The following is a 26,214-nucleotide window of genomic DNA, read 5'->3' as shown; positions in this document are numbered from 1 at the left end:
ATGCAGGAGAATAAAACACATATCTTAAAGTTCATCAGAACATTTATTTTTAAGCTTAGACTTAACACCTGAATAAAATCAATATCACCAACACACAGATTTCACTTTGTATGTTTTGAATGCTGGCTTTGTGTCTGGTAAGTCCTATTCCTTAAGGTACCAGTATTTTAAATTCTATTTACAATAGGGTTATCTAATACCTTCTTTCAAGTAATTATTTCTATATGATCTTTTAAGTTTGTTTAAACTATTTAATTAATATAGCTTGTTAAAGTTCTGGACTTTGGCTTATTTTCATTATTTATAGATATGGATGTGAAGATGGTTAACAGAGGGCAAAACAGATATGGAAGGGAAACTGAAAAAAAACCTGCAGATCCAGGGCTTAATTAGATATTCTGCATCCCTTCTGAATGCTGAATTTGATCTTTTCTTTTTCACAGATTGCAGACCTTTCATTCTCACCCACAGTCTACTCAAAATTGATACGAAGGGAAAATATTTAAATATTTCCCTGTTTGGAGCCAATGTTTGTAGACATATCCTCATGACACCTTGGCTCCTTTGATGGTTTTAGTGTATTTTTAGTTTACATATGTGAAGCACTCAGTAGCACTGCAGTTCAGCTCTGAGACTTACTCAGTTGCAAGTCACAGATGAATCCTTATCTGTGTTTACTTTTCCTGTAATATATATATACTCCTCCAGTGTATATGTTAACTGCTTTTGATTCCTCCTCAGAATTCTGTTCTTGATAGCACAGTTCCTGTGTTATTCTACAGGGATGCAGACCTGGCACAGAATTTGGAAGTATAGTATTGTGTTGAATGGTCAGTCTTCCTGAAATACTGACCTTCCACCTCAAAGCTTTCATCTACCTGGCCACTGAAGAGATTTCCATCTCTGAAGAAAATCCCTTGAACTCATAAGGAGTGCTAGGGAGAAGCATGTGAGACTTTGCAGTTTACAAATTATTTTTTTACAATAGTAACTGAGAACTTGGCAAGATTCACCCCCATTCCTCAAGGAAAACTCAAAAAGCAGCACCTAACATCTGAATTTTGTTAAATATAAAAGATAATTATATTAAGGACTTGTGCATGGTCCAGTTGTCTGAAATACTAGTTTTGGTGTCACAATAGTTCATTATGGGGCATGATGAAAATTTATAGATGGATTACAGAAAACAATTTCCTTATTTTTCTTGTTCTGTTTCCTCATCTCAGGAGAATTTTGTCTTTTTTTCACATACGCTTAAATTAGGGAAGTCTATAATTTAAATATGTTCATTTAAACTGGTTTTCTGTAAGTAGTTTGTGATTCAAATATACATTTCATCACACGCTTAACACTTAACTTGTGAGTAGATGCAATGAATTCGATGGGATTTAAGCACATACATTAAATTGTGCATGCTTCAATGCTCTCCTGAATTGGGATGAGATTATGTGTATGTTTGTGGTTAGTAAGAGCTATGTTTAACTGAGTTAGTGTAATTTTCCATCCTGTGTCTTTGAAGGTGCTGTGCCATAGCCTATACAATTCATATTGTCACAGGTTATCTTACAATGTTTAACAGCTTTACATTTAGCTGATAATTAGGATCTTTATTACTTTGAAGAGTAATGCTTTTGTTTATTTTCAGAATTAGTGGGGATGAGAAGCATTCCCTAAGTAAATTTAATTCCTAACCTATGAAAACTAGGGTTGGTTGTCAATTTTAAAAAAAGAACCAACCAAACAAACAAAAAAATCCCAACAAAAGACCAGCTAGTAAAAAAAAATTAAAAAAAAAACCCAAACAACCAAAAAACCCAGAGCCAAAAAAAAAAAAAAACCCAAACCAAAAAAAAACCAAAAAACCCCAAAAGCCTGGGAATAATAATTTGAGAATTTGGAGATTTTTGCCTTTTGGGCTTAAACACTCCATTTTTGTGAGCAAGGAATGAGAGGTAGAGGATTGGCTCAGGTATGTCTGAAGGGCAGGGGGAAGATGTGCAGTAAGTGGTTTTGCTCCCACTGTTGGAACACATGTTCATTGAAAATAATTTCACTTTTAAGAAGCACAGCAAAACCTGGCCTCAAATTTTTCTGCCACTTTCCAGGACACTTTGAAGAAAAAGTTTCTTCAAAGGAGTAGATGCTGTTAACCATCTCTCTCCTAAATCACCTTAAACCCATGGAATAGATAATTCAAACACAGTTGTGACTGGCCTGAATTCTGAATTTACTATCAACTTGGTTTTAAATTAGGGAAATCAAGTTGTGTGTTTCTTGTGCAGTGGTTAGGAATTGAAGCAGGAAATCATGCTGACAAATGAAGTAAATGGGAACAGGAGACAGAGTTACTTTGTGATTTAATACATTGTCCTAAATACGTTAGATGTATAACTCTATAGAAATTTTAGTTCTTTACTGCTGTAAAGCTGTGGTTTAAGTGATGTATCTTCAATAATTCCACAGTATTTTGATTCAAAAAAGTTGAGTAGATTGGAAGGAGCTTAAAAAATGCATTTTAGTAGGCTTTTTGACAGATGTGATTTAAAAGCTTAGAGAAAGCAATGCACCTGTCACTTTTAATTGCAGAAAGCTTTCCATCTATTAACTTTATTTTGCCAGAGCCTTCTAATGAAAAAGTTCCAGTATCTAATTTAATTTAATTTTCATTGGGTTTTCCAGAAGAGCAATTAATTTTTAGAACTTCCAACTGTGAAGTTGTGCTTCAGAAAGCAGTCTCCCTATTTTACATACCATTAAGTTGCATCATGTGCCTGTCATACCTTAGGAACATCTTGATATCTTTGAAGAAATGTGGCAGTGAAATGTAGACATAATGTCTGTAGCACTAGGTAGGGTTTACAAATACAAATGTTTGTATGATTGGGTTATTCCTATCCATCATTAGATTGCATCTCTCTGGAGCTATAAGTACATCTGTGCCTGGCAGGCTTGTGTTATCACTGGTGCATGTGGGGACCATGTGTCAGTCTTCCAACAAAGATATATAGCCTTGTGTAGGAGCAGGATTGGATATGCTTGTGTTTCAGCCTCTAAATCAATTCCTGGGACCTTTGCTACAGATGTTTGAAGCTGCAGGTCTGTAAAAAGAGTACACTGTAATATGAACTGAAATAGAAGAATAAGCATGAGAAGGAATTAGCCATATGGCAACAGATAGCAAGTGCAGTGGAGCCAATAGAGAAGGAAATTCCAACACCCTCTCAGCTATCTGTGTAAATATCGTTTGAATTCAATCACCTCAGAGCTAGTCCCATTCTAAGAGGAGATCTGTTCATACTCAGTTAAAAGAGTGAGTTAAAGATGCTCCTGCTGTTGTAAGATGCATGTCCTAGGACTTCTGAGCTGGTGGAAGTCTTCCTGAATTCCCTAGAAGCACAAATGGATTCACACTGAATGCCTTAGCAAAAAGCCTAGCTGTATAGTGCTGAGATCTTGATCTATTTAGTGGCTATTATTGATACAGGCACTATGCCATGTGTTCTTGTATTTAGCCTTATTTCTTAAATCCCTTTTTAACTTTTATGCTTCAAAAAAAATGCAGCCAATCTAAGCATTTAAACATTTTATAGTATGTTTCTGAATTAGTCCTTAAGCAATAGGGAAGCTTATGTATTGTTTGCTGGTTTGTGTTTAGGGGTTTTTTAAAGTAAATTTATTAGTCTCTTTTCCCATTACCATAACTGTTCTCAGTATTTATGTAGTCACCTGGACCTCTCTTTTCTGAAATTACCCATTGGCTCACTGCAGGAGTGTGTAGAATCTTGTGAATGGAGACATCAGTGTCACCCTTGCTCATCCTGAGTGTGCTGTGCTCTCATTGGTTTGCAATTGCCCAACTCTCATCCATCCCATCCAGCTGCCTCGTGTGCCCTCATATAGCAGAACACAGCACCCATCCTCCTCGGTGAAAAAACCCTCAAACAACAACAAAAAACCACCACATCCCCCATGCAATCCCTCTTTACCCTAATTATTGGGGTTTCTCAGTGGGGTTTTACTTGGGACAAAGCTCCATCAGCTACTTAGGAGAGTATGGATATTGGTTGAAGGGAAAGAATTTAGCAATTTGAACAACGAAGGCTTGAAAACATACAGATGGAGAAAAAACATCTGAAAAGAGGGAGGATGGGTTTTTAAAGTGCAATTAAGAGCAGCTACTTTTTGATGCTGTCAGTGGAAAAGTGCAGTCCTGGAACAGAAAGTCAACTTTGTAGACTTCAAGCTTAAAAAAATGTCTGAATGGAAATTATTTCTAGTGCAAGCAGCTGAATCTTTTTGCAAGTTTGAGGAGGAAAAGGGAATAAATGTGGCAGAAGTAGCAATAAAATTTAAGCTTTTCTATTAAAAATACTAAATTCCATTTTGCATAAATTATTTTTTCCCCAGAACATTTTAATATAATTTGCATACTGGTATTATGGCAACAGCATACAGACAGGGCTATTAAGAAGAAATGGGATTTTTCACATTCTTGAAATGTGGAATGGAGCACTCTGATTCAGTTTCTTAGCCATGGTTGTTCTTTTTAAGATTAAGAAATTAGTTGTGATTAATTCATTCTGGAATGGTGTATTTTCTTTTTATTGCTTACATACATTTTTTACCAATTTCATGAGGTTTTTTTCTCTGAATCCAGCTAGGATGCACTTTTCTTGTTATACAGACCAGTTGTACTGCCTCTGCTGTATTGTCAGCTCCTTTGAATAGAGGAAAATACCTCTTGAAATTCTGATTCTTTGTATGGCACTGAAAGGGAAAAAGTTGTGGTCACGGAAATTTGGGGAAAAAGGCTGGAGCAGTCACAGAAGGAGAAGGCAGGGTCAAGAAGAAAGAAAATCTTGGAGCCCTTGAACGAAAGAAACTTGAGGCTTGACACTTCTGGGATGCACAGCTAGAGTATTAAAATAATTTAATCCTGGTCAATGGGAAGTTTTACTTCCAGAGTTCCTGAATGTATGTGTCAGTAACTGCCCTGAAGTTTCTCAACAGTTTATTGTTTCTCCTAAGAGCTTTAATTGACTTTTATTAACCAGCACATATGTAGCACACAAGAAGTAGAATAAACAAAGAAATCCAGTCATTCCATTACTCAAATAATTGAGCTTGTTTTACTGTTGTATAACAGTAGTGAAGAGGAGGATAACACAAACATCTGTTCCTTGTCCTTTCATTTATAGTTTTCTCATAGAAAAGCCTAAAGTCCTGGTTCTTTGGTCCAGAAGCCCAGTGGTGCTAGTTACACAGAATAAGAAAAGTACCACCAAACAGCACCCAGTAAAACAAAAAAGTTTATGTGAAAGATATTACAGTCTAAGAAATGACACATGGGTATAAGCAGATGGATGAAGACCAGAAAAAATAGTCATATAAAATTGGTCACCTTGATAAGTGGCAATGATTGCAGCTTAGCTGTTGTCAGGTTTTTTTAATCATCCATGGTAATCCTTATAATAATTTGTTTTGGTTTCTTCCACTGTTTTAGCATAGTTTTTGGCACTGACAAGCAACAGCCTTAAAGCCTGAACTATTAGTGCTTCATATATATTAGGCACCTACACATATCATATAAAGCTAAGACTGTACAATAAATCTGTCCTACCAAGCAATCAGGCCATCTCGAGAGACAATCTCCAAATTGCATCATTCAGCTCAAATGCAGGAAGAGTGAGCACAGTGATATTGAACATTAATGGTCCACAAGATCTTTTCTAGTTTGCTCTCCAAATTTTCCCCTGTCCCCTGACAAATTGTTCAAGGTTAGTTTTACTGCTAGGAAACACTTGAACTACTCAGGTTATTATCAGAGTAAAAGTTTGGAGCTATACTTCATAAAAAATGTCCGTGTCAAGGGATGTAATTATTACTTGTCTGTATTGGAATTGCAGCTCTGCATAATGGGATTGGATCAGGAGTCTACTCTGCTCTGTTTTGAAGAAACAGGAATTGCCACAGCTTTCTGAGTGATATTTCAGAAGAGAATATACAGGGTTGTAGGTTGTGTAGTGATACTAGACGATGTACCAGACAAGCTTTCAATCAGTTCCTAAAAGTGCTTGCAGTTTCAATTCCACAGCAGGTGAAACAATATTAAATATTAAAGACATGTTGACAGCTGCAAACTTGTTCTAAAAAAGAAGTTTTGTTACAGGGAAAAGTAGTGATAGATTTTTTTAGATACTGTTGAAGAGGTCTTTTGGAAAATTAAATATGCCATCTCATCTATTCTTAATGTGAGCAGATCCCCAGCCAAGCCAAATGGATGTTTCAGCCATGCATATGCTGAGTGTCTAATGTACCAGAAGAAGTGAAAGTTACCCAGCAGAATCTTGTTTTATTCTTTTAAAGCTCTTAACATTTTCAAGTCTGTCAAGTGTAATAGTTGATTAAAGATTAATCACCAAATCACCTATCAGAGACTAGTGAAATGAGAATAGCAGAATCTTTACCCTTTGCCTACATAGAAACACTCTTTTGTGGCCTTGTATGAAAAAATGACACATAAAGATTTGTTATTTTTACTTTTCCTTCAATTCCAACCTGCTAAAGGAAAAGGAGAGGAAAATCCATGAATGAAACCCGTGCTTAACCTAAACCTCCCCTGGCACAGTTTGAGACCATTTCCTCTTGTCCTGTCCCTTGTTATGCAGGAGAAGAGACTGATCCCCACCTGTCCAATCTGCTTTGAGGCAGTCACAGAGAGCAATAAGGTTTTCCCTGAGCCTCTTTTTCACCCTCAGCTCCCTCAGCTGCTCCTCAGCAGGGTTGTGCCCCAGACCCTTCAGCACCCCCAGTTGCCCTCTGGATGCTCTCCAGCCCCTCAATGCCTTTTTTGTGCTGCAGAGCCCAGAGCACAGCAGGACACAGCGCCTGAGGTGCAGCCCCAGCACCCATATGCATATTTTACACGTATACATGCACATGGGTAAAAGTCATTTTGCACTCTGCAAACTCCAATTGGGGCTGTAGGTCAGCACTGCCCTCACAGCACAGCTGTGCTGGCCTGGGCCCTGGCAGCAATCGCTGTGCTATCAGGGATGCATGATAAGTCAGTAAAATGTCACTCAGTGCCTTCCTGCAGCTTGGCCAATTTGAGACTGTGTGGAGGATAAAGATTTGTCAGCTTTTTTCTTTACGAGGTGAGGACTTCTTAAGAGCTTCAAGGTTTTTTTTTTATGAAAAGGATTATGCCAAAGTCAAATTTGAAGTAGTATTGCAATTCTCTCTGAAACTGTGGGTGGTCCTTTCCTCTTTAGGAGCTACAACATGTAGTTTCTTTCCTGTTTTGTTTTGGGGATTTTGTAGTCTAAACAAAAGATAATTATGTATTAATTTAGTGGAACAGGCTATTAAAGAATGCTTTCCTTTTCAAAAATAATTTCTAAGGCTCCAATAAAATTCATGTGTGGTCCTAATACTCCTATTTTATTGCACAATTAGCATTTTCCCTGCTAGACCACTCTAGCAAAATAAAGAATAAATGGTGAATCTCCTTAAGCAATTATTTTCAGTAGTATCAAAGCATACAAATTGATTTAAGTACACTTTTGGACATATTGTAGAGTGGAATTGATTTTGCAGCCCATGGGTTAACTTTTCTGCCAAGACAGAGATTGGACGTTTTGGCTTGGTCCAAACCCAAAAGGTATTCCTATTAAAAAGTAAACGGTCTAGTACTTGTACTCTGTGCTATTTAGATTTAGAAATCATTGATTACTAATACCAAAAATTATAAATATGTTATGCATTATATTGCATAGCTGTAAAGAGTCAGGCTGTTTCTCAAACAAAAGAAAGAAGATTATCACTAAGTATCAGAATTCAAATTTTGGATGACTTAAACTAAATGTTAAGGTTGAAGGTACTGATAAACTCTGGAGGCTACCAGTCCTACTATTGTGTAGTGTGTTACTTTTTCTATTTTGCTGTCTATGTTCTGTAATAGATAAATGATCTCTCTTCTTAAATAAATAAATAGATAAAGTGGATTAAAAGATATACTGCTGAAATAATGCAGATAATAGTATGCCAAAAGCTATAATAAGAAGTACATTTTGATTCCCTAACAGATTTATAAATGGATGACATTTAAAAAACCTCAAGCATTAAGAATGAAAGAAGCATGAATGATATAATCAAAAGTGCTATCATTAAAAAATGAGACATGAAAGTGGGCAGGAAAATTCAGTCTGAATATTCTTAGGGAAAAAGAAAGAATTCCTTACCATGGGAATTGCAGTGACTCTAACCATTCAGTCCGTGTTGCAGTGAAGATTGCCCTGTGTTGTGAAATGTGAAATATTCACTTGGGCAATGTAGCACACCATGGCCCAGGGAGTGATCCTGCTTTAGCGTGAGAATAGGTTCTGTGCCTACTGTGTGCAGCATCTGAATCTCTAGGGATTCAGCAGAGCAAATGGAAATTAGTGATGCAGAGAGAACCTGAAATTCTGTCGTCTAAATCTTTCTCATCAGTTTTGTGCTCCTCAGCTTGGTACTGATCCATGCTGCTGCTGCTATGTACTGCCTTGGTTTCCCCATCTGTTAAAGGAGGTTTATAGTAGCTTTCTAATACATGAAATTTTAATCCTCCTATGGGAAGCAGCAGCAATAATGATTTACAGAACTAATGTTTGAAATTATAATTTATAGGTTTTATCTTCATGAGGGGATATATATGTGCTGTAGAGACCTATTAGCTACTGCTGGTATTATTGGACACCTTTTGTGTCTTCAATATGAAGAGAAATCGCTGCAAAGATTGTTTTACTAAAGAACAGAATAATAAAACCATTGAAATTAATAGGAAGCTAACTAATTTATTTCACAGTCAAAGAATAATGGTACAGCAGTTTTTGATTGTTTGATTTTGTTTCTTTGTTTGTTTTGCTTTCTCAGAACAAGAGTTTAGACTGAATTTTTAATTATATATTTTTAAACGTTTTCTTGTTCCATCTTAATTGATCTGTAGATCTGCCAGAAAGCTATGCCTACTAAAAGGACATGACAAGCCATTTGGGTATAAGATTATCTTCATGAATAAGTGATGCCATACAGTAGTAACTGTATAAAGTTAAAGCCAAGCATATGTCAGTATTCCAACAATTAACTGGCTAAGCCTCACTTGACTGATGGGAAGGGTATTTAGTTGTCTGCATATATTAATGTATTTGCTGAACATGGGATAAAAAAAAATGTTCTGTTATAATTAATCATTTGTGTTTGTTTAGTAAGCTCGTGTTACAATATGATATATTGCTGCCATGATGGAATTCCTGATAGGCTTCAGTAGCTCCAGTTCACCTGAGCTACTGATTTAAAGGAGCTGTCTCTCCAGGATGCTGCCCCTGCATTAACACCACAATGTTCAGTGGCATCTGTATTCTTGATGACTTTGTACTTTGCTTTGATTTTTTGATTACGTAGTTTTGAAAATAATTTTCACACTTATGTGCTTTATCCTGATACAATAAAACTTGTGGTTGTCAAAGCATGCCTCTGTAGCATTCAGAAAAGGTCTTAGATTAAATTCCTAGGCATGCTGGAACTTTGCAGTTTGGTTGTATAGTGATAAATGGAGTTTCATCAGCAGGAAAAAACCCATCTGATCAGAACTTTTCCATGTTAAAACAAGACACCTAATACAGAGTAGAAAAATGTATTTATTCAAATTTTGAAAGTAGAAAACTGTCATTTTAGAAATGAAATCCAAGTCAGAGATCCAGTGAAACATAAAAAATCTACTTTGGCATTTCATTCTCTGCTCTTTGCATTGGAAAGCCCATGGCTATGGCAGCTTTGCAAACAGAGGCAGCTGCCAGTGTTCATGATAACGTGAAGTAACCTTTTGCCATACTTCTCTGGAAACATTTCACTTGAAACACTTGAAACTTGGGGCTGTGGCTCCCTTGTCTTATGCTGTCATGTTGCAGCATGTTCGCACCTTCCATATCTCAGATTTTGCTGCTGGTGTTTTCAGCGCCTCCCAGTGAGGCAGAGCTCTTTGTTTTCCCTAAGATCAAAGCCAGGGGAGTAAATAATAACTCATGGTTCTTGATCTGGAATAGCTTTGAGGTTTTAGATAGCCTGCCTCATTAATGTGATTGTGGCTGAAGAAGTATCTCAGACCATGCAAGACCTCACAGATATCTTCACGAAGTCCAGGATCCAGCGAGCAGCCTGTGCCAGAGCATGGTTCACAGGCTCTTTCTGCAAGGAGCTTCCCAGTGAATAGGTAGGGGGTGTCTTCTCCCTGCCACCTGTATTTTTTAAGGGGTGCTCAAATACAGAAATACTGCAGGAACACTGAACAGTACTGAAGAAAAAGCCAATGATAACAAAAACAGCTGAAATGGACAGGACCAGTTGATATTCATAAATTAACTGTTGGTTAGTTTTACTGTTTTAGGATAAATGTCTAATTGATACTTAATGTATCAATGTATACTAATGTTCCTAAAAAGAAGTTGTTACTTGTTCCATCAAAATAATCTGATTGACCAAGGTAATGATTGTCCCTTTCAACTGAACTATCCTATTAAAAAATATGTTGTTTGTTTTTTTCACCATCATTGTATTACAAATGAAATCCCGTGTCCAAATTCATATATTTGGTTTTCAGTCCAATAATTTAAATAATTCTCATTCTTTTTATTTCTTTGAAGGCCTGGTAGTCTCATTTTCTATGAGTCTTTGCCACTTTATACAGGCATGGAGGATTTACTGCAAAGTATAGTTACCTAATGTTAAAAGTGTTGTAAGGGAGAAGTACTTAGCAAGGCTTACTTCATTCATGTCACGAATACATAAAGAATTATCAGGATGCCAGTCATGAAATAGCCACTTTCTGAGATGTTTTTATAAACTGGCATAAATAAACTGGTAAGAATTCAGTACTCAGTTAGGCTGAATATTTCTGCCTTTTCCTTTAAAAATCAGTACACATTAGTCATTCCCAGTACTCAGTACTTTGCAAAGTACAGAATGGCAGTATAGATTTATGATATCTGTGGTCAGACACAGAGGGAGGTTAAACCATTGAGGAAAATAAAATTACAAGTAATTAAATTTACAAGCAGGTTTGCCATCTTCAAAAGATTTAGTGTTTCAGAACGAACAATGATTTAGCCACGCAACAAAACTGTGATAGAGCCTTAACAGTTTATGATATAGATATTTTCTGTGATGTTTCAATTTATATAATTAAAAATTGAGCACTCCTTTTAAGGGTATATAGGATTTTCAGATGAGAGCCATACATGGTGAGTAATAAAATAACTGCAATGCAGTACTTTGCATTTTTTAAGAGCTGAAACATTCCATCAGGATCATTAATTTAGGGTTATCTCAGGGCTTTATCTTCAGATAAGAAAGCAATACTGTATATAAGTCAAGGTTTTTTTCTGAGAACAGGTTAGTATCTTCTATTGGTATGAATTTCAAATGTTCACAGGACTCCAAGCTTTGAGGTTTTTTCCCTGATACACCTCTATCTCCTAACCAGTAAATATGATAAATATAACTGTACCATTTCCACCCGTTCTTAGGAAGGATTCAGTAGTAACAAGGTTTTTGGCAAGGTCTTCCTGCTATTTCCACAAGCTAAATACATTCTCATTACCAATGTATTCTTGGAGAAAAAAAGTCTGCATGCACAAAATGAAGCTGTTAGGGGAGGAAGGGTGGGGCAGAGGTGTTTGGGCTTTTTTTGATGGAGTTGTTTTTATTATTGATTTTTTTTCTTAGTTCATTGGTTTGTGAAATGCAGAAATCTACATTCTTTTAGCCATAATTTCAAATTAGACAGGTTAAGTTGCTTTGTCAGAATATCCAAATTAAATTTTTAATCTTTGGAAATTGGTTTAAAAGCTGAGGTATATGTGCTTATCAGAATCCATTGCATGTAAATTGCCATTATCCAGTTTGTTTAAAAATAAATTATATTTTACATAAGCATGGTAATTGCAGAATTTACTTCATCACAAATCTTAGAGAATCTCTAGTTGTTCTGTTTTTATTGATGAGTTTGAATGCTTGTATAGACTATATTAATTATAAAAAGTAATTATTTAGATGCAGCATATTTAGTCTTTGATTTAAAAACATGCTCCTGACCTTCAAAGAGAGAAAAAATAGTATGCAAGTTTTTCAAAACAGTGCTGCAGTTGGGCAAAAATTCAGAAATCTTTGTGCATTCTTCACTGTGTATCTTCACTTACAGTGGGATTCAGCTTTGTTTGCTTTATGGATTTGGTTTTCTGTTTTTGCATTTGGGAGAATGGGGCTGCAGCCAGAATATTACAACTCAGAAGAATGCTCGACATATTTACATCTTAAACTTATCTGAAAGAATCCACTGTGCCCAGGCTGGTTTGTGCATCTAGAGCAGCAGCAACGCTCATTTGTGCCTCCTCAAAAAGTCTCTGTCAGGTGCTGCCACTCTGCCTCACCCAGGAGGCTTTTGGGGCCCATCTGCTATTTAACCCCTGTACTACCTTCTAACCTGAGGGAACAAATCTGAGAGTTGTCCTTGAGAACACCTCACATTCAGAGAGACTGAAGTTACCCCTGGCCCTGGGCACAGGTTTGGGGATCTGGAGCAAGGGGGAGCAATAGAGGACAAGGAACAAAGGTGCTCTGCCCACCCCTGAATGACACCAATGAAGGCAACAAATTTGCACTAAGGAATTTTCTTGAAAGGTCAATGTCTAAGGTACTCCCCTTCAGACTTCATAATTTGGTGTATATCCCTCTAGGAATTATACAATAGAGTCAAGAACAATTTAGTTGAAAGAGGCCTCTATGACAGCCAGAATCTGCATAAAGATGAATTTGTCAAAATATCTCACTAAATCATTGTGCTCTATTAAAGAAAAAAATTCTCACATAGCCTTGGCTTTTTCACTCTAGCTGTATTTTTTATTCAATTGTGCTGTTCCAAAGGTATTCTGGATTTTAATGTAAGGTCTTGGGCTGTAATATTAATGGAGAATAATTTGTTCCAGTGAAAATATCTTGGTCAGATTGACACTTTGTAATGTGAATCAGGTTAATGCCTTTTTTAAAAAAAAATACAGATCTAGTCTTATAAAAGTAGTATGTTTTGTTGGATCTTGGCTTAAATATTCTTAGATATTCTTAGATATTCTTTCATTTTAAGGGGATCAATTGCCATCATAGAGCCTCTATTCAAAGGCTGCCTATTTTTGAAATGGAAGATGATGCCTGCATAGTTATAAGTGCAGCAATACAATGACCATCAGGCTGAAAAGGAGTTTTGCACCTTTCTTCACTACAGAATATAAGTTGCAAAGTCAATTCAATGTAATCTAATGGCATGCAAAATTGGCTGGTTTTATCTACAAAATAGATTTTTGCCCCATTTCCTATGAAAGTCACAATACGCCTTGTGCTGCTTGTCGCCTTTATTTTTGAGCAGTCTAAGAATTGCGGTGGAATGAGTTCAAAGATCAATAAAAAAGACCACATGCAGCTTCTGAGTTGTGAAATGTAGGTGTAATTTATGCAAGAAGAAAAAATTGAATGTTTGTTTAAGCCCCTCAAGGTTTTTATAAGGAAGTTTTTTACACTGAGTAGATAAGAACTTGAAGCAATCAATAAATAATTACTAAAATTTTTCCTGCTATAAGGAAAATAGTATTCTTTATGAGAAGTAGAATTTAGCAGTGTGGAAATGAACTTACACTTTTGTTACAGAAACAGTTCCAAGTTTCCCAAACCAGCTGATGCATTGCAAAAAAATTACTTTTGGGAAACAACATTTGCCAACCTTACTTAGCTCTCCAGATTTAAATGTATGCTTTAAACAATGCCTTGTTCAGCAAGGCTGGGAACCTTTGCAGTCAAGTAGTTTACACTTGAAATTAGCTAAAATTACCAGGGAACACTATACTTCAGTCTGCTTGAGCTTGTGCTGCAGGGAATTGGTGTTGACTCTGCCGACCCAGCAGTAAATCTGGCCTGCAATTAGTTTGTCTGTGTCCTTTGCATTTGCATACACACAGACATACCTGTGCACAATGGCTCTGTGTATTGGCTGTTGAGGGACCTGGCACAGTAGCTGTCACTTGTAGGTCCTTGCGTTTGTGCCAAAATTTCCCATGGAAACAAAGATTTTGACCACTAACATTCTCTATTAGATTTTTTAAAATAATTTACAGTTGGCCTCAATATTGTTCATCTTTCACTTTTTTTAATTATATAAAATGGTGAGTGATGATACGCTATCAAATGCCATGAAAAGCTTAATGCACCATTGCCCATTGTCTCCTGCAGTAAATATTTACAAGTACAGCAGTGGCTCATGTAGATATATACATATATCTGTGTTATAAACTAATCATTGGTCATGATACAAATCACTACTGCTAGCTTAGCCACTTCACACACAATTTTTATACAGGTAAAATGTATTAGTCAATTAGACAGAAATGTAAATATAGATATTTGTGTTTTATGCTTATAAGGGAATTTTTCTCCAAGGAAGTAGGCTGTTAAATCATGTTACCGTAACAAATGCTGAAGGCTGCTTTTTCATTCATTGCCACTGAATTTATTGTCAGAGCAGTACAGTCATATCCCATTTCAAGATTACTTAGGTGGCTTGAAAATTAAATCACAGCTCACAAATTCTCTTTTTTCACACACGATTAATAATACTAAAATTGGGTCTAGATTTAAGTATACTTTGCAAGATATTGCAGTGCAATTAGGTGCATGAACTATGAAAGATTTAGTAAATATAAAGTGATTTTCCATAAATTAACAATGAATTGGATTATACTAAATTGCTGCACTGTATGTGGAATTATATTCAAAATAATTACATTTATATAAATTTTGTTAAAGTTGGGCAAAATGGGGTTTTATAGAGTCCTCAAATTGTGTTTTGCAAGTTCATAAATCTGAAATGGATCTTCAGGAGTGATTGCTCAGAACTGGAAATATGAGCTCAGGCTAGATTACATTTTAGAGAAAGAATATATCAAAAGCATGACTTCTTATATCTAATGATTCTTGCTTGTTCACTTAATCTGAGCTACATCTCTTAATTCTGTGCAAAGTTTTGCACTGTTTCTCTAAAAATTCTTTCTGAAAAACATCCTCTAAAGATGTCTCCAAATCTCAAGGTAAAGAAACTTTACTTCTGCTAGGATCTGGATTGCATTTGGTGTGCTTTTAGAGTAAAGATCCTGGGTTGGTTTTAGCAAAATGAAATCTAGTTAACTACAAGAGAACCGCTGTGCAAATGGACTTAAAATCCCTGTGTAGAGACGCCTGTACACACCTGATTTGTTTGTACATTTTTATTCAGATGTTTAAGAAAGCTTCTTCATATAATTGTGTTCCTCATATTGTGTATAGATAGTTGCATCTTGGAAGGTTTCCAAAAGAAGGTCTGATTTCATAATTTTAATACAGCAAGGTAGATAGGTCCCCTTGCAAAACTTCAAACATTCATGTACCATGTGTGATAGGTGTGTTTGGTCCAGGGAAGCAAACTATTCTCTGAGGTAAAACCTCCAAACTGCATGTGGTATAGATACAGCAATAAAGACTTTCATGTACTGGTCTTCTTCTATTGCACTGCATCACTGTTAATAGTGCACAGCATAAATGAAAAGTTCTGCATCCTTTTGGTTTTTTTCATTTTCTCTGTCTCCTCTGCTACTGTCTTCAGTTCTCTATATTTTATTTTCAATATTGACCAGTGAAGGACAAAAATGTGTCTGTATTTCAGAAAAAATAAAGGGCTGTTTATTCATACTTACAGCAAAAAAACACTACTGAACAATAATTTTATAAGCATTTTAATAATGTTTTTCTTTTGTAAAAGATAATAATTCCAGATGACATGATACAGCTGATTGTACAGGGATTTTGGGGAGGAATATTAGATGTCTGCTGCAGAATGTATTTTAATTCCTTCTTTTAAAATATATGATGCTTGACACTGAAACAAAAGTCAGAAACATATTGATCTCAGATACTACACAGCTGCATTGTTGTTTCTCAATAGCTCACTATTTGTTCTATTTGCTGGATTTCTGTCTTCCTTACATAAAGCTGAATATACCATCAAACATGGACTTGGAATGGTTGAAAAGTGAAAACACTTCTACCAGATTTTTTTTTTTATGTTTTGGCATATATGTTGTTATTTTCTAAAGGAACTGCCTAGTGTGACAGAGATAAACAATTTTGACTGTTATTGCTACTTCTTTTCTTCAGTTACAAATCAGTTAATGTAATAAAATAAGCTTCATTGAAAATATTGACTGAACCATAATGGCTGAATTTTTTTTTTTTTGTTATACATGAAACTAAATATATATAGCACTTTTACATTTATATTTTTCTTCTTAGTGATCTTAGTGAAAATCAGATTCAAGCAATACCAAGGAAGGCATTCCGAGGAGCAGTAGACATAAAAAATCTGTAAGTATTTTCTTCCTTCCATATATTCTGGTGATAATGCTTTGTAGATACAGTGCTCTTTTTTTTTTTTTTTTTTATCAGATATCTTTTTTCTAAAAACTGTTACAGCTGCTTAAGGAATATCTGCATCATACTGATGTCATTTGTTTGTGCAAAATACTTTAACGGATCTTAAACATCCTCAAATTGCCTTATGGAAATGTAAAAAATTGAAGTAAGTTGAAGACAACATGGCATTGTAACTATTAGTCTATGAAACTGTGTTAAATATTTGAATGTCAGGCAATTTGAAATATTTTATGGTTTCGTGTGGAAAAAATCATTTTGCCTTGGCTTTAAAAGTTTGTCTTTTGTTTGCTTGCATAAAGAAAGAAAAGTCATGCTATATTACCTAGTTTTGCTAGCATATGTTTTTATACTTGTGTGACTGTTTTACTTGCTCAATTTTCTTCTATTGTCTTTTCTGAAAGAAAGATACTTTCCTGGAGATAGTGACTTTGAAGTTCATGGACAGGTTTTGAATTCTTATGGTTTCTAAATGTGGAAATATGTGAGTTTCAAGTCAAAGCAAAGCAGTAACTTTTCTACTTTCTGTTGAGAGTGGTGAGGCAGTTTAGTGGGTTGAACAAGCCAAACAACCTGAAGACTGTGATGAACCTCTGTAGTAGGAAACAATAGTTATTCACTCAAAAGCTTCAACACCTGCTGTAAGCCAAGGACTCATCACTTACAAATAGCCAGCAAAGACAGAGGACATGCAATAATAGGTTTCAGAAAGACTATGGAGCTTCCAGAGGGATGCAGCTGTGAAAAAATATGATTGCTATATAATGCAGTATCAATAAATATAGGGAAATATTAGGTTATAGGAGGCTTTCATGTTATTCCTGCTGAAAAAAAAATTATTAATTAAAGTTGCCAGTGCTAAAGTAGAAAGACAAACATTCTAGTTGTATTGCTTTGAAAACAGCAATTGATGTATCCTCAGTAGGAGAGGATGGGCTAAGAAGCCCTTCACTTTTCTGTCTGCCTGTGATGGATTCCACTTTATTCTGCTGCCTGCAGCACTGCACACAAATTGGTGAGGAAAATGTCTTTTTGAAGATTTATCAGAACACCCAAGAATTTGGCCTACTACAGTTCTTCCCTGCAATGAAATTCTGTCATACCTTAGTGGAAAACATCATTATGTTCAGCTTTGTTGTGTTCAAAAACATGCAAGCGCTTGTGATTCTCAAAGTAGCTTTTTTACTCTATTTAATTGACAGTTTGAGTTTTTATTCAGACCTATTCCCACCACTATGCATGGTCAAAAAGAGGTCTGGCTACAAGAAGCCTGCATTTTTTTGCATGATCTTTCGTATGTGAAAATTTATATAGTCATAGAAAGGAACTTATATTGTAGAATTAGCAGCATTATTGAAAATATTTTAGTGGCAAAGTAGTAGTTTATAATATAGGTGTACTTACATATTGTAAGAAAATTCCAGTTAAAAGCTGCATTAGGATGCTAATCTTTATCTGAGATACAATTTTTATCTTAGTGTGAATTTTTAAGCTAAGGATCCTGAATTATGTCTGAAACTTGCATAAAATAATAACTGTGTCCTTTAAAGTGCTTCTCTTTTTAGGAGATAATCTTAAAAAGATAAAATCATAAACACCATAGCATTACCACAAATTTCAAACCATATCTGTGGCCTTTTTTTTTTATTCTGATAGGATAAATACTACAGATATCTCCTCATTAATTGTCCCAGGGGAAAAAAAAAAAAAAATCAAACCCTTAATCTGAAAATTTCATGATCCCTCTAAAATTGCTCTGCAGAATGACCAATTAATTAATGGGGTGAGTTGGGTAGATTCTACTACAGCATTTATATAACTAGATCAGGCTATTTTGCCTTTCCTAGAATCTTTGGTGAGGAGAGACAAACCCCAGCTTTCCATCTAGCCTTGGTCATTACTTAGAGAAGACAGATAGACAGAAGTTGTATTTAATTGTTGAAGAAGATTAAGGAGACACTTGATAGGTGACGGGTATAGCAGGTGTCACGATTCAAAGAGGAACTGAACTATCTGTCAGGAGGTTGTAGCCAGTTGTTTGTCAGTCTCTTTCCCAAGTAACAAGTAAGAGGATAAGAATAGATATGAGGAAAAATATCTTCACCAAAAATTTTTTTAAGGTTTGTAATGGGTGACTGGGGGAAGAGATTTTGTCACCATAAGCTGGCGGTGTTCAGAAATGTGTAGGTATGGCACTAAGAGACAGGATTGAGCAGTGAACTTGGCAGTGTCAGGGTCAAAATTTAACTCCATGATCTTAGAGATCTTTTCCAACCTAAATGATTCTATGAGTCCATGAAGGTGATTAACCTAAGGTCCAGGAACCAAATATTTGTGTATCCTTACTAAGAATTGTCATAAGCCGAATTCCATATTTGTTCTAGTTTTCTATTTGTACTAGAAATAATCTAGTAGCTGAGACTTAATGTTAAAGATGTAACTCTTCCAAACTCATCTATGAGATAGATAAAGGTGCAAAGAGAAAAGAAACCTGTATTAGAGCATATTGTATTTTATATATATATATAAATTTGTAGCAACAGTAATTACATCAGTTTCAGTTGAAATTACTAAGCCTTTTCTTTAAGCATGAAATGATTGATAACCATCCAGAACAGTAGCTCAGTTAAGCTGTTTTAAAAGTGGTTAACCAATTTCACACAATTTGACCTGATAAAGTATTTTATGTTCCTGAATAGAGACTTACCATTCTCTCAATTCCACCAAATACCTTCCTTCTGAATCAGGAATTGGAGTATTTTGGAAAGCATCTTATTGTATACTTCTCAGTGTTTGCAGAGCAAAGAGAATGAGGTGTTTACTCAGATAATCTGAAGGAAACTGCTTCCTATAAGTTTGATAATGCCACTATAACCTCCTGCAGCATGTTAGCTCTAGAGTCCTCTTGATGTTTCTCAGAAGAAGCTGTCTAGTTTCCATAAAATGCATCCATGGTGCTTTCTTTCTGGACATCTTAATGCTCATCTTAATATAGATTCTGTAGAAGATAAAAAGCAAAATGGGCAAGACATGATGAGAATCGACAACATGGGCAACCTGCCACACCCTTGTAGTAAAAAGAATAACAAACCCTGAGAAACATTCAGGCTTCAGAAATGTAATTTACATCTAATTGGAATTACCCAGTTTCCAATTTGTTATGCCTTTCGTCTTAGAAGTGAGAAGAGTTTGGCTCTGTCTGTACTCTCACTGGAGGCAACTGTAGGCAGCAATAAGATCCTCCCTTTCCCCTCTCTCTAACAGCCAAACAAATGCATTTCTTGCTGACCATCCCCAAATGTTACCTGCTTCAGTTCTTGTGGCCCTGTTTGACTCTGTCTTCTACTGGAGAGACCAAAACCAGGTGCCATCTCACAAACTCAGAAGTCATCTCAAAAATGCCAGAGTGTCCCTGGCTTCACTCTCACCAATGCAGCCCAGTTGTTTGTAAAGTATTAAGCTTTTAAGTAAAAGTGACAAAAACTGGCGGAAGCTTATGTTGTAGTAGCTCTCCAGACTAGAAATCCAGTATCCATTATTTTGGCAGTTCGAATTAAAAAAACATCTACAGTCTGTCAAAGTTTCAATTTTTCTATTCAAGGAAGTATTCTTGAATGACCTAAAGAGCAATACACTCCATACACTATAGCTATTGATCTGAGATTGAGAGAAATTAGTGTGAAATTCTGAAAATATAATTCCTAAAGTTACCCCTAACTTGCAAATTTTTCAGGGAGAAGAGTATTCACCAAGACATTAGGTTCTTCAGAGTGGCATCCATTAGGTTCTTCAGAGTGGCATCCATTCTGTTTATTTTTAAAAAAATAAAGAGAAGTTATCATATAAATGGGAAACTAAACACAGATTTTTTTAATAGACATGTTAATGAATGTTTTGCAGCCCTCACTGGTGATATAGTACTCAAACTGGATGAGAAAGATTCTTTAAATTTTCCCAACCTCAGGAATTTTGTTTGTATTTAAGATGGTAAGAAAATGCTTTAGGTGCCCAGATTGCAAGCTTAAATGGGGTTGTTTCTGAAGCTGGTTGAATTAGGAAGAAAAATAACTGAGTTATTTACAAATTTAAGGCACCACTGAAAGAATAATAGTGCTATGCTCTCCTTTTGAGTTGATTTTTGACTATGATTTTTCCATTTCAAGTGCGTAAAATTTCATAAGATTCCAGTTTTCTCTTTCTCTGTGTAATTGATGCTTGGCAGAGGATGGAAAGAAATACACTGATATAATGGTGGAATTGTGATGCTAAACATGTGCAATCTCAAGTGTCACCAAAAATAGTAGGGCACATCATCATCATATCTCACGCAAGGATCTTGTGCCCTGGTTTTCTTGTCATGCTCTTGGCCTTTGTTTCCACCACTCTCTTCTTTGTGTTCATTTCTTTCCAGCAAGTGGAGGAGACTGTAGCTGTCATGCCAGGGACAAAGGCTGCAGGGCAATGTAGTGCCTTCACACATTAAATTGCCTGGGGAAATGAAGAATCAGTGAAGAGGGAGGCAATCACCAGCATCCAATCTAAGTCCTTCCCATCATACTAAGCTTTGTCCAAAACTTTGATTGATAATACTTGTTGTTGCCCTTATGCCTCTTTTATGCTGATTGTGAAACATTTAAAGCTGCCACTAGAGACATAAATAAATTTTGCATTAATTATTTTTGGGAATGATTGGACTTTTAAATTTCAGTTATTAGTAGTTGAAAAAGAGATTCCTGCTGATGTTCTCATTACTTATTTCTTCTCAGATCTTGCATAAAATTCCACTGCAACTGGAAGTATAGTTGTCTATTCATCTGTACAAATGCTGTTCTAAATGCATTGCTTGTCTAAGATATACTTAGATAATCTAGAATTCAATATTTCTCATGCCTGCTCTTACAGGAAATCTCAATTGGACTGCTAGTCTATTCAGCCACCTGCATTTCAAGTTTACATAAAGAAGGATTTTCACAGGGTGTAGTCAGCTATATTCTGTGTATGCTTAAGATTTTTATTACAATAAAAAATCACTCTGAAGCCATGAAGGAAAGAATAGATATACTTTTCTAGTGACTCCTAAACCTCTTGTTGCCAAGCAGGTTGGTGACCCTGTGGCCTTTGGGAAAAAAAAAACCAACTTGTTCTTACTGATAGTTAAAATAAATAGCATTTTAGTACTATTTTTAAAGTTTTGTTTTCTTTTAAAAAGTTATTTCTTATTAATCTGATAATATATTTAATACATAACATATAGATTTTTAATTTTGTATTCATTCTCCTTTTGATGACATTCTTTTGTTTAATTTTTACTTTTTTTTTGGTATAATTTTCCTCCCATAAGATAATTCTAAGATTAACCAAGTAGAATGCTAGACAATTTTCAGAGGACTGAGAAATTGAACTATAAATCTTTTTGTTTCTAAAACTTCGAGTTTGTTCAGCAAGTATGCATTACTTGGATATAAATATTAACAGTCGTGGGAAACAAGCGGTTCTTGAAGTTTGATAAAAATAAATTCTGGCATGATTTTTTTACATAATTTTTAACTTAATTCCTCTGAAATTACTGATTTGTCACGACATTGAGATTGAGAAATAAGAAATAGGAATCATAACTCAGTTCTGTTGAAAAAAGTAGCTCTTGCAAAGGACCATAAAGTGTCTTCAAACTGTGAAGAACAGGAGAGTAAAGCAGACAATCGTTTGAATTTTCCAGATTTCAACTTTCTAGGAATGAGTAAAGGATGTTTTCTCTGTCAAGAGTCAGATGACAGATTTTTCCTGTATGAGGATAGTAGTTTTTAAATGTATGCAGCATCTTCTGTTAGTCATTAAATGTTCTTCTTGTGGGATAACAGAGTTTATTTTAAGATATTTATTTATCATTATCTGGTAGACAACATGTACCAGAAGGGAAGAAAATATAAGTTAGCAACATGTTTCTACAGCATAAGAGCAATAAACATAAAACATTATAAAGTAAACGTATTACTAGTTGAATGCTTATTATTCTTACTATTCTTAATTACTAAACTCATATAAACATTGTCATTTTAAGCAGCAGTAGGTTAATTCAGTTAGAATATTTCATATAGAACATACCCAGGTAATGCTGCAGACACATGTGTAAAATCCAGTTAATTCTCTGGGATGGTGGAAGGATTTGGAATGTGACAGCTGTTGTTTGGTATCTTATGAGATTCACAGGAATGAAGCTTTGTGAGTGTTGGAGGCAGAAAGGAACAGCAACTTTACAAAAGCATGGAGAGATCCCCCATAGAATAGACCCAAAATGGAGATGGAGCAGGCAGAGAGATCATAAACTGGGGAGAGGGGAAGGATGAGAATGGGCCAGAGCTGCTGGTCCATGTCTGGTCATCTTTGATTCTCAGAGTGTTCTAATAATTTTAAAAGAAGAACAGCTCACGGGGAAAAAAAAACTTTCTAAGATGGAATTAGGGTTATTGGTATACTCAATAGCTTAGTGGTGAGAAAGGTTTCATTATGGTATTGGAGATGTTTATGTGTGGTTTTGAAGTCATACTAAAAATAAACAATAGAATGTAACTTAAAATTAGATGAAAATATAATTTTTAATCTCTAGTATTCTTGCTTGCACCTTAAGAGATAGCTTAATATGTACTTGTTGCTGAGAACCAATTTTATCAAAAAACACAATTACATTGCTTCAGTCTATCTATTAGAAGGACATCATAAGTTAATGTTACACTGGTTATGAAATATTGTCTAACTTTCCGTTTGGGTCATATATGTAGGGTGGGTACTCTTACCCTTAACCTTTACTTTTACCATAAATTGCTATTAAAGCCAGTCACACAGTCTTCAAAGTCATGTCCCTTTAACAGCTTAAAAAAAAAAAAATATATACATATATATAAAACACCAATTGTTCTTCATGGTGTGTGTCTAATCATTTTTATATCGTGGTTGTAACTGATGGAAGATAATCTAAAGCATAAAGATTGTAGCATCTTTCAAAGATAGTAATTTTTAAAACTAGGGAATATTTTTCCTCTCCCATCTGCAAACTTCCCTTCCTCATGCTGAAACCAATTCATTAGCTCAGTGCAAATGGAGCAATATTTCTGGTAAGAAGATTTAAATGGAAACAACTCACCCTTCACTAAGGTAGTGATCATGGTGACTCATGAAAGGAAGAAGTCCAAAAGTTTTCGGGATCACCACAACTGCTACCAATCTGGTGGAAGAAATCTGCCTTTCAGCTTGTGTAGGACAAGATTTGCTCAAGTGCTTTCTCGGCTTTAAAAGATTTTCCTTTGTGTGTAATGTGGATGATTTAGAAGAAGCTGTGTCAGCACTGATTTATACATTGACAGCTAAGGATAATAAGATATGGGCAAACATACAGCTCACCCTTTTAAAGATTAACCTGCAGACTGCATTAGGCAAATTTGATGGCATTAAAAGATTTTTCCAATTTGTCTGGAAACAATTTCTCTTTTGTATTGTGTCAAGGGTAACATTTCATGCCATTGGAGTAATTTAAATAGCTTTGATAAATTGTTTGAGAGGTTATACTGTGTATATATTTTACCATTTTAAAATAAAAAGGCTATTAGCTTAATTGTTAAATGAAATTCATTACTAAAAATTGAAGAAGCCTTAGAAAGTAGACCTAAATATTCCAATACTGCAGCACTGGTGTTGTAACATTGCACCAAAATTATTAAAGATCATATTCAGCAACTGATAGTTTGCATTTAGCTTTCAGTACACAGAAACACAGGCACTGTTACAATTATGACAATATTTTATTCCCTTGTAGTAGTAATTCAGATGAAACTAGAAGAACTTTATGGAAGTTGGTACATTACATTCAGCAGTGGGTCTGATGTTTTATTAATAAAGTAAAATATTATCATAGATTCAGAAAAATCACAAAAACTGCTTTAGTAGAAGTGTCATTAGCCCTGCTAGCTAATATATAATTGAAGACAGAAGGGCAGAGTTTATTTGTATTTTGTTCATTTTCTTGCTATTGTTCACACACATTTACTCATATATATTGTTTGACACTGACAAGTTACCAGCTTGGAGAAGTTTTTAAAGTGAGGTTTTTTATCATCTTTGCTTTGCAAGTCATGCCCTGAAATACATAAGACAGTATTTATAGGGAAAGCTTTTATCAGCAGAGAAAGATTTTTTATCTGCATGGTTGTTAATTTAAGAAGACATTTTTAATTGGGCTATATGTGCTGTATCAATGTTTTGAATTGAAAAGGTAATAATCATCTTCAGAGAAACGGATCTAAATTTTTCATAACTTCATACTTAAGGATTAATAATGTATGGGATGGATTGCTGAGTTTTGTGTCTAGAATTCGAGTGCTCCATTACAACATGCTATCTGCATATAATTGCAGACAGCACACGAAGTCTGTAGAAAGCCAGATACTGAAGGTTACAGCAGAAACACTACTTTCATTTGAAGCAGAACTACAGGAGATAAGTAAGCAGGTCTGTAAATGCCTCGGACACTGTTATTTCCACACGTAGACGTATTCCAGGAGGTAATTGCTGTAAATCCCCTGCAAACCCGGGGGTAACACCTCCCACCTGCTCCAGGCATGCACACACGCAGGGAGACCCCTGAAACTGGTGTCTGTCCCCGGTCCCTGCTGCGGCGCCTGGAATTAACATGCAGCTGGGCTGCTCTGATAAATGGATTCTGTTAGGTCACCGAGGGGATGCGTGTGACATTAAGTGATTTACCGTCCTTTACCTTAATGAAATTGTTTCAGCGAGATGACGCTGAGAGCTTTTAATGGATAGCTTTTCTTGATGTAATGAAATTGCATTCCTTTGGCATTTAATATAAGGTGCAGTTATTATTTACTGGAGCTTTTCCAGCGCCGCTGCTGTGCGCAGGCAGTTGCGAACAAAAAGGGATTTCGGTGGCAGGGTGCAGGCCAGCGCCGGGCGTGCGGCTGCCCGAGCGGGGGCAGCGATGGCCAGAGCCTTTCCGCTCGCCTGTTCGGCCTCTGCCACCCCTCCGGGAGCCTTCCCTTCCACCTCGCCTTGCCAGCACGCCTCTCCCTTACAAATGCCTCCCTAATCTGTTTAACAGGCAACTGGATTACAACCAGATCAGCTGCATTGAAGACGGGGCGTTCAGGGCTCTGCGTGACCTGGAAGTGCTGTGAGTATTCCTCGTATCTCTTGCTTGCGGTGAGAGCTCAGCATCTGGGGAGTGCTAATGTAGCAGCTTATCTGCAAGCTGCAGCCTGGTGTCAGGATGCTCTCGTGAAAAGATGTCTTAAAATAATCCACTGTCATGTGCTATAAAATGGTAAGAAGATATGGAGAGGCATGGATACTCCTTTACTCTCCAAGACAGCCATTAAACGTAATAATAATAAAAAAGCCATTGACAGAAACTGTAAGAAAAGAATATATTTCATTTTAAAAAGGGGGAGGGTAGCAGTATTAATGAACCCAATTAATTTTGTACATTATCCATTACTGTTGATGTACTGAACATTTCAGAATTGCTTTTGTTGTATACTCATCATCAGTTTGATCTTTTGATCACTGAGACTCAGTGTAAGGAACAATATGCTATATCTCTTTGACAATCTGGATGTTTTCAAAGAGGCACTTTGTAGCAAATATTACTGCTATATGTTAAGG

The 26,214-nt window shown here is 35.8% G+C and overlaps 1 protein-coding gene across 1 annotated transcript in view; it reads left to right on the top strand.

The window, feature by feature from the left end:
- Positions 1–26,214, top strand: part of SLIT2 (slit guidance ligand 2) — a 255,593-nt gene that overhangs the window by 132,930 nt on the left and 96,449 nt on the right. Inside the window, exons 5-6 of the mRNA XM_059470506.1 lie at positions 16,405–16,476; positions 25,652–25,723. Of these exons, the coding sequence (XP_059326489.1) occupies positions 16,405–16,476; positions 25,652–25,723 (144 nt within the window). The remainder of the gene's footprint in view (positions 1–16,404; positions 16,477–25,651; positions 25,724–26,214) is intronic.

The sequence above is a fragment of the Ammospiza nelsoni genome, chromosome 4 (assembly GCF_027579445.1).
Source record: "Ammospiza nelsoni isolate bAmmNel1 chromosome 4, bAmmNel1.pri, whole genome shotgun sequence".
NCBI classification, from domain to species: domain Eukaryota; kingdom Metazoa; phylum Chordata; class Aves; order Passeriformes; family Passerellidae; genus Ammospiza; species Ammospiza nelsoni.
The sequence above is the reverse complement of the archived record's forward strand: the minus strand, read 5'-3'. Positions and strand labels throughout refer to the sequence as shown.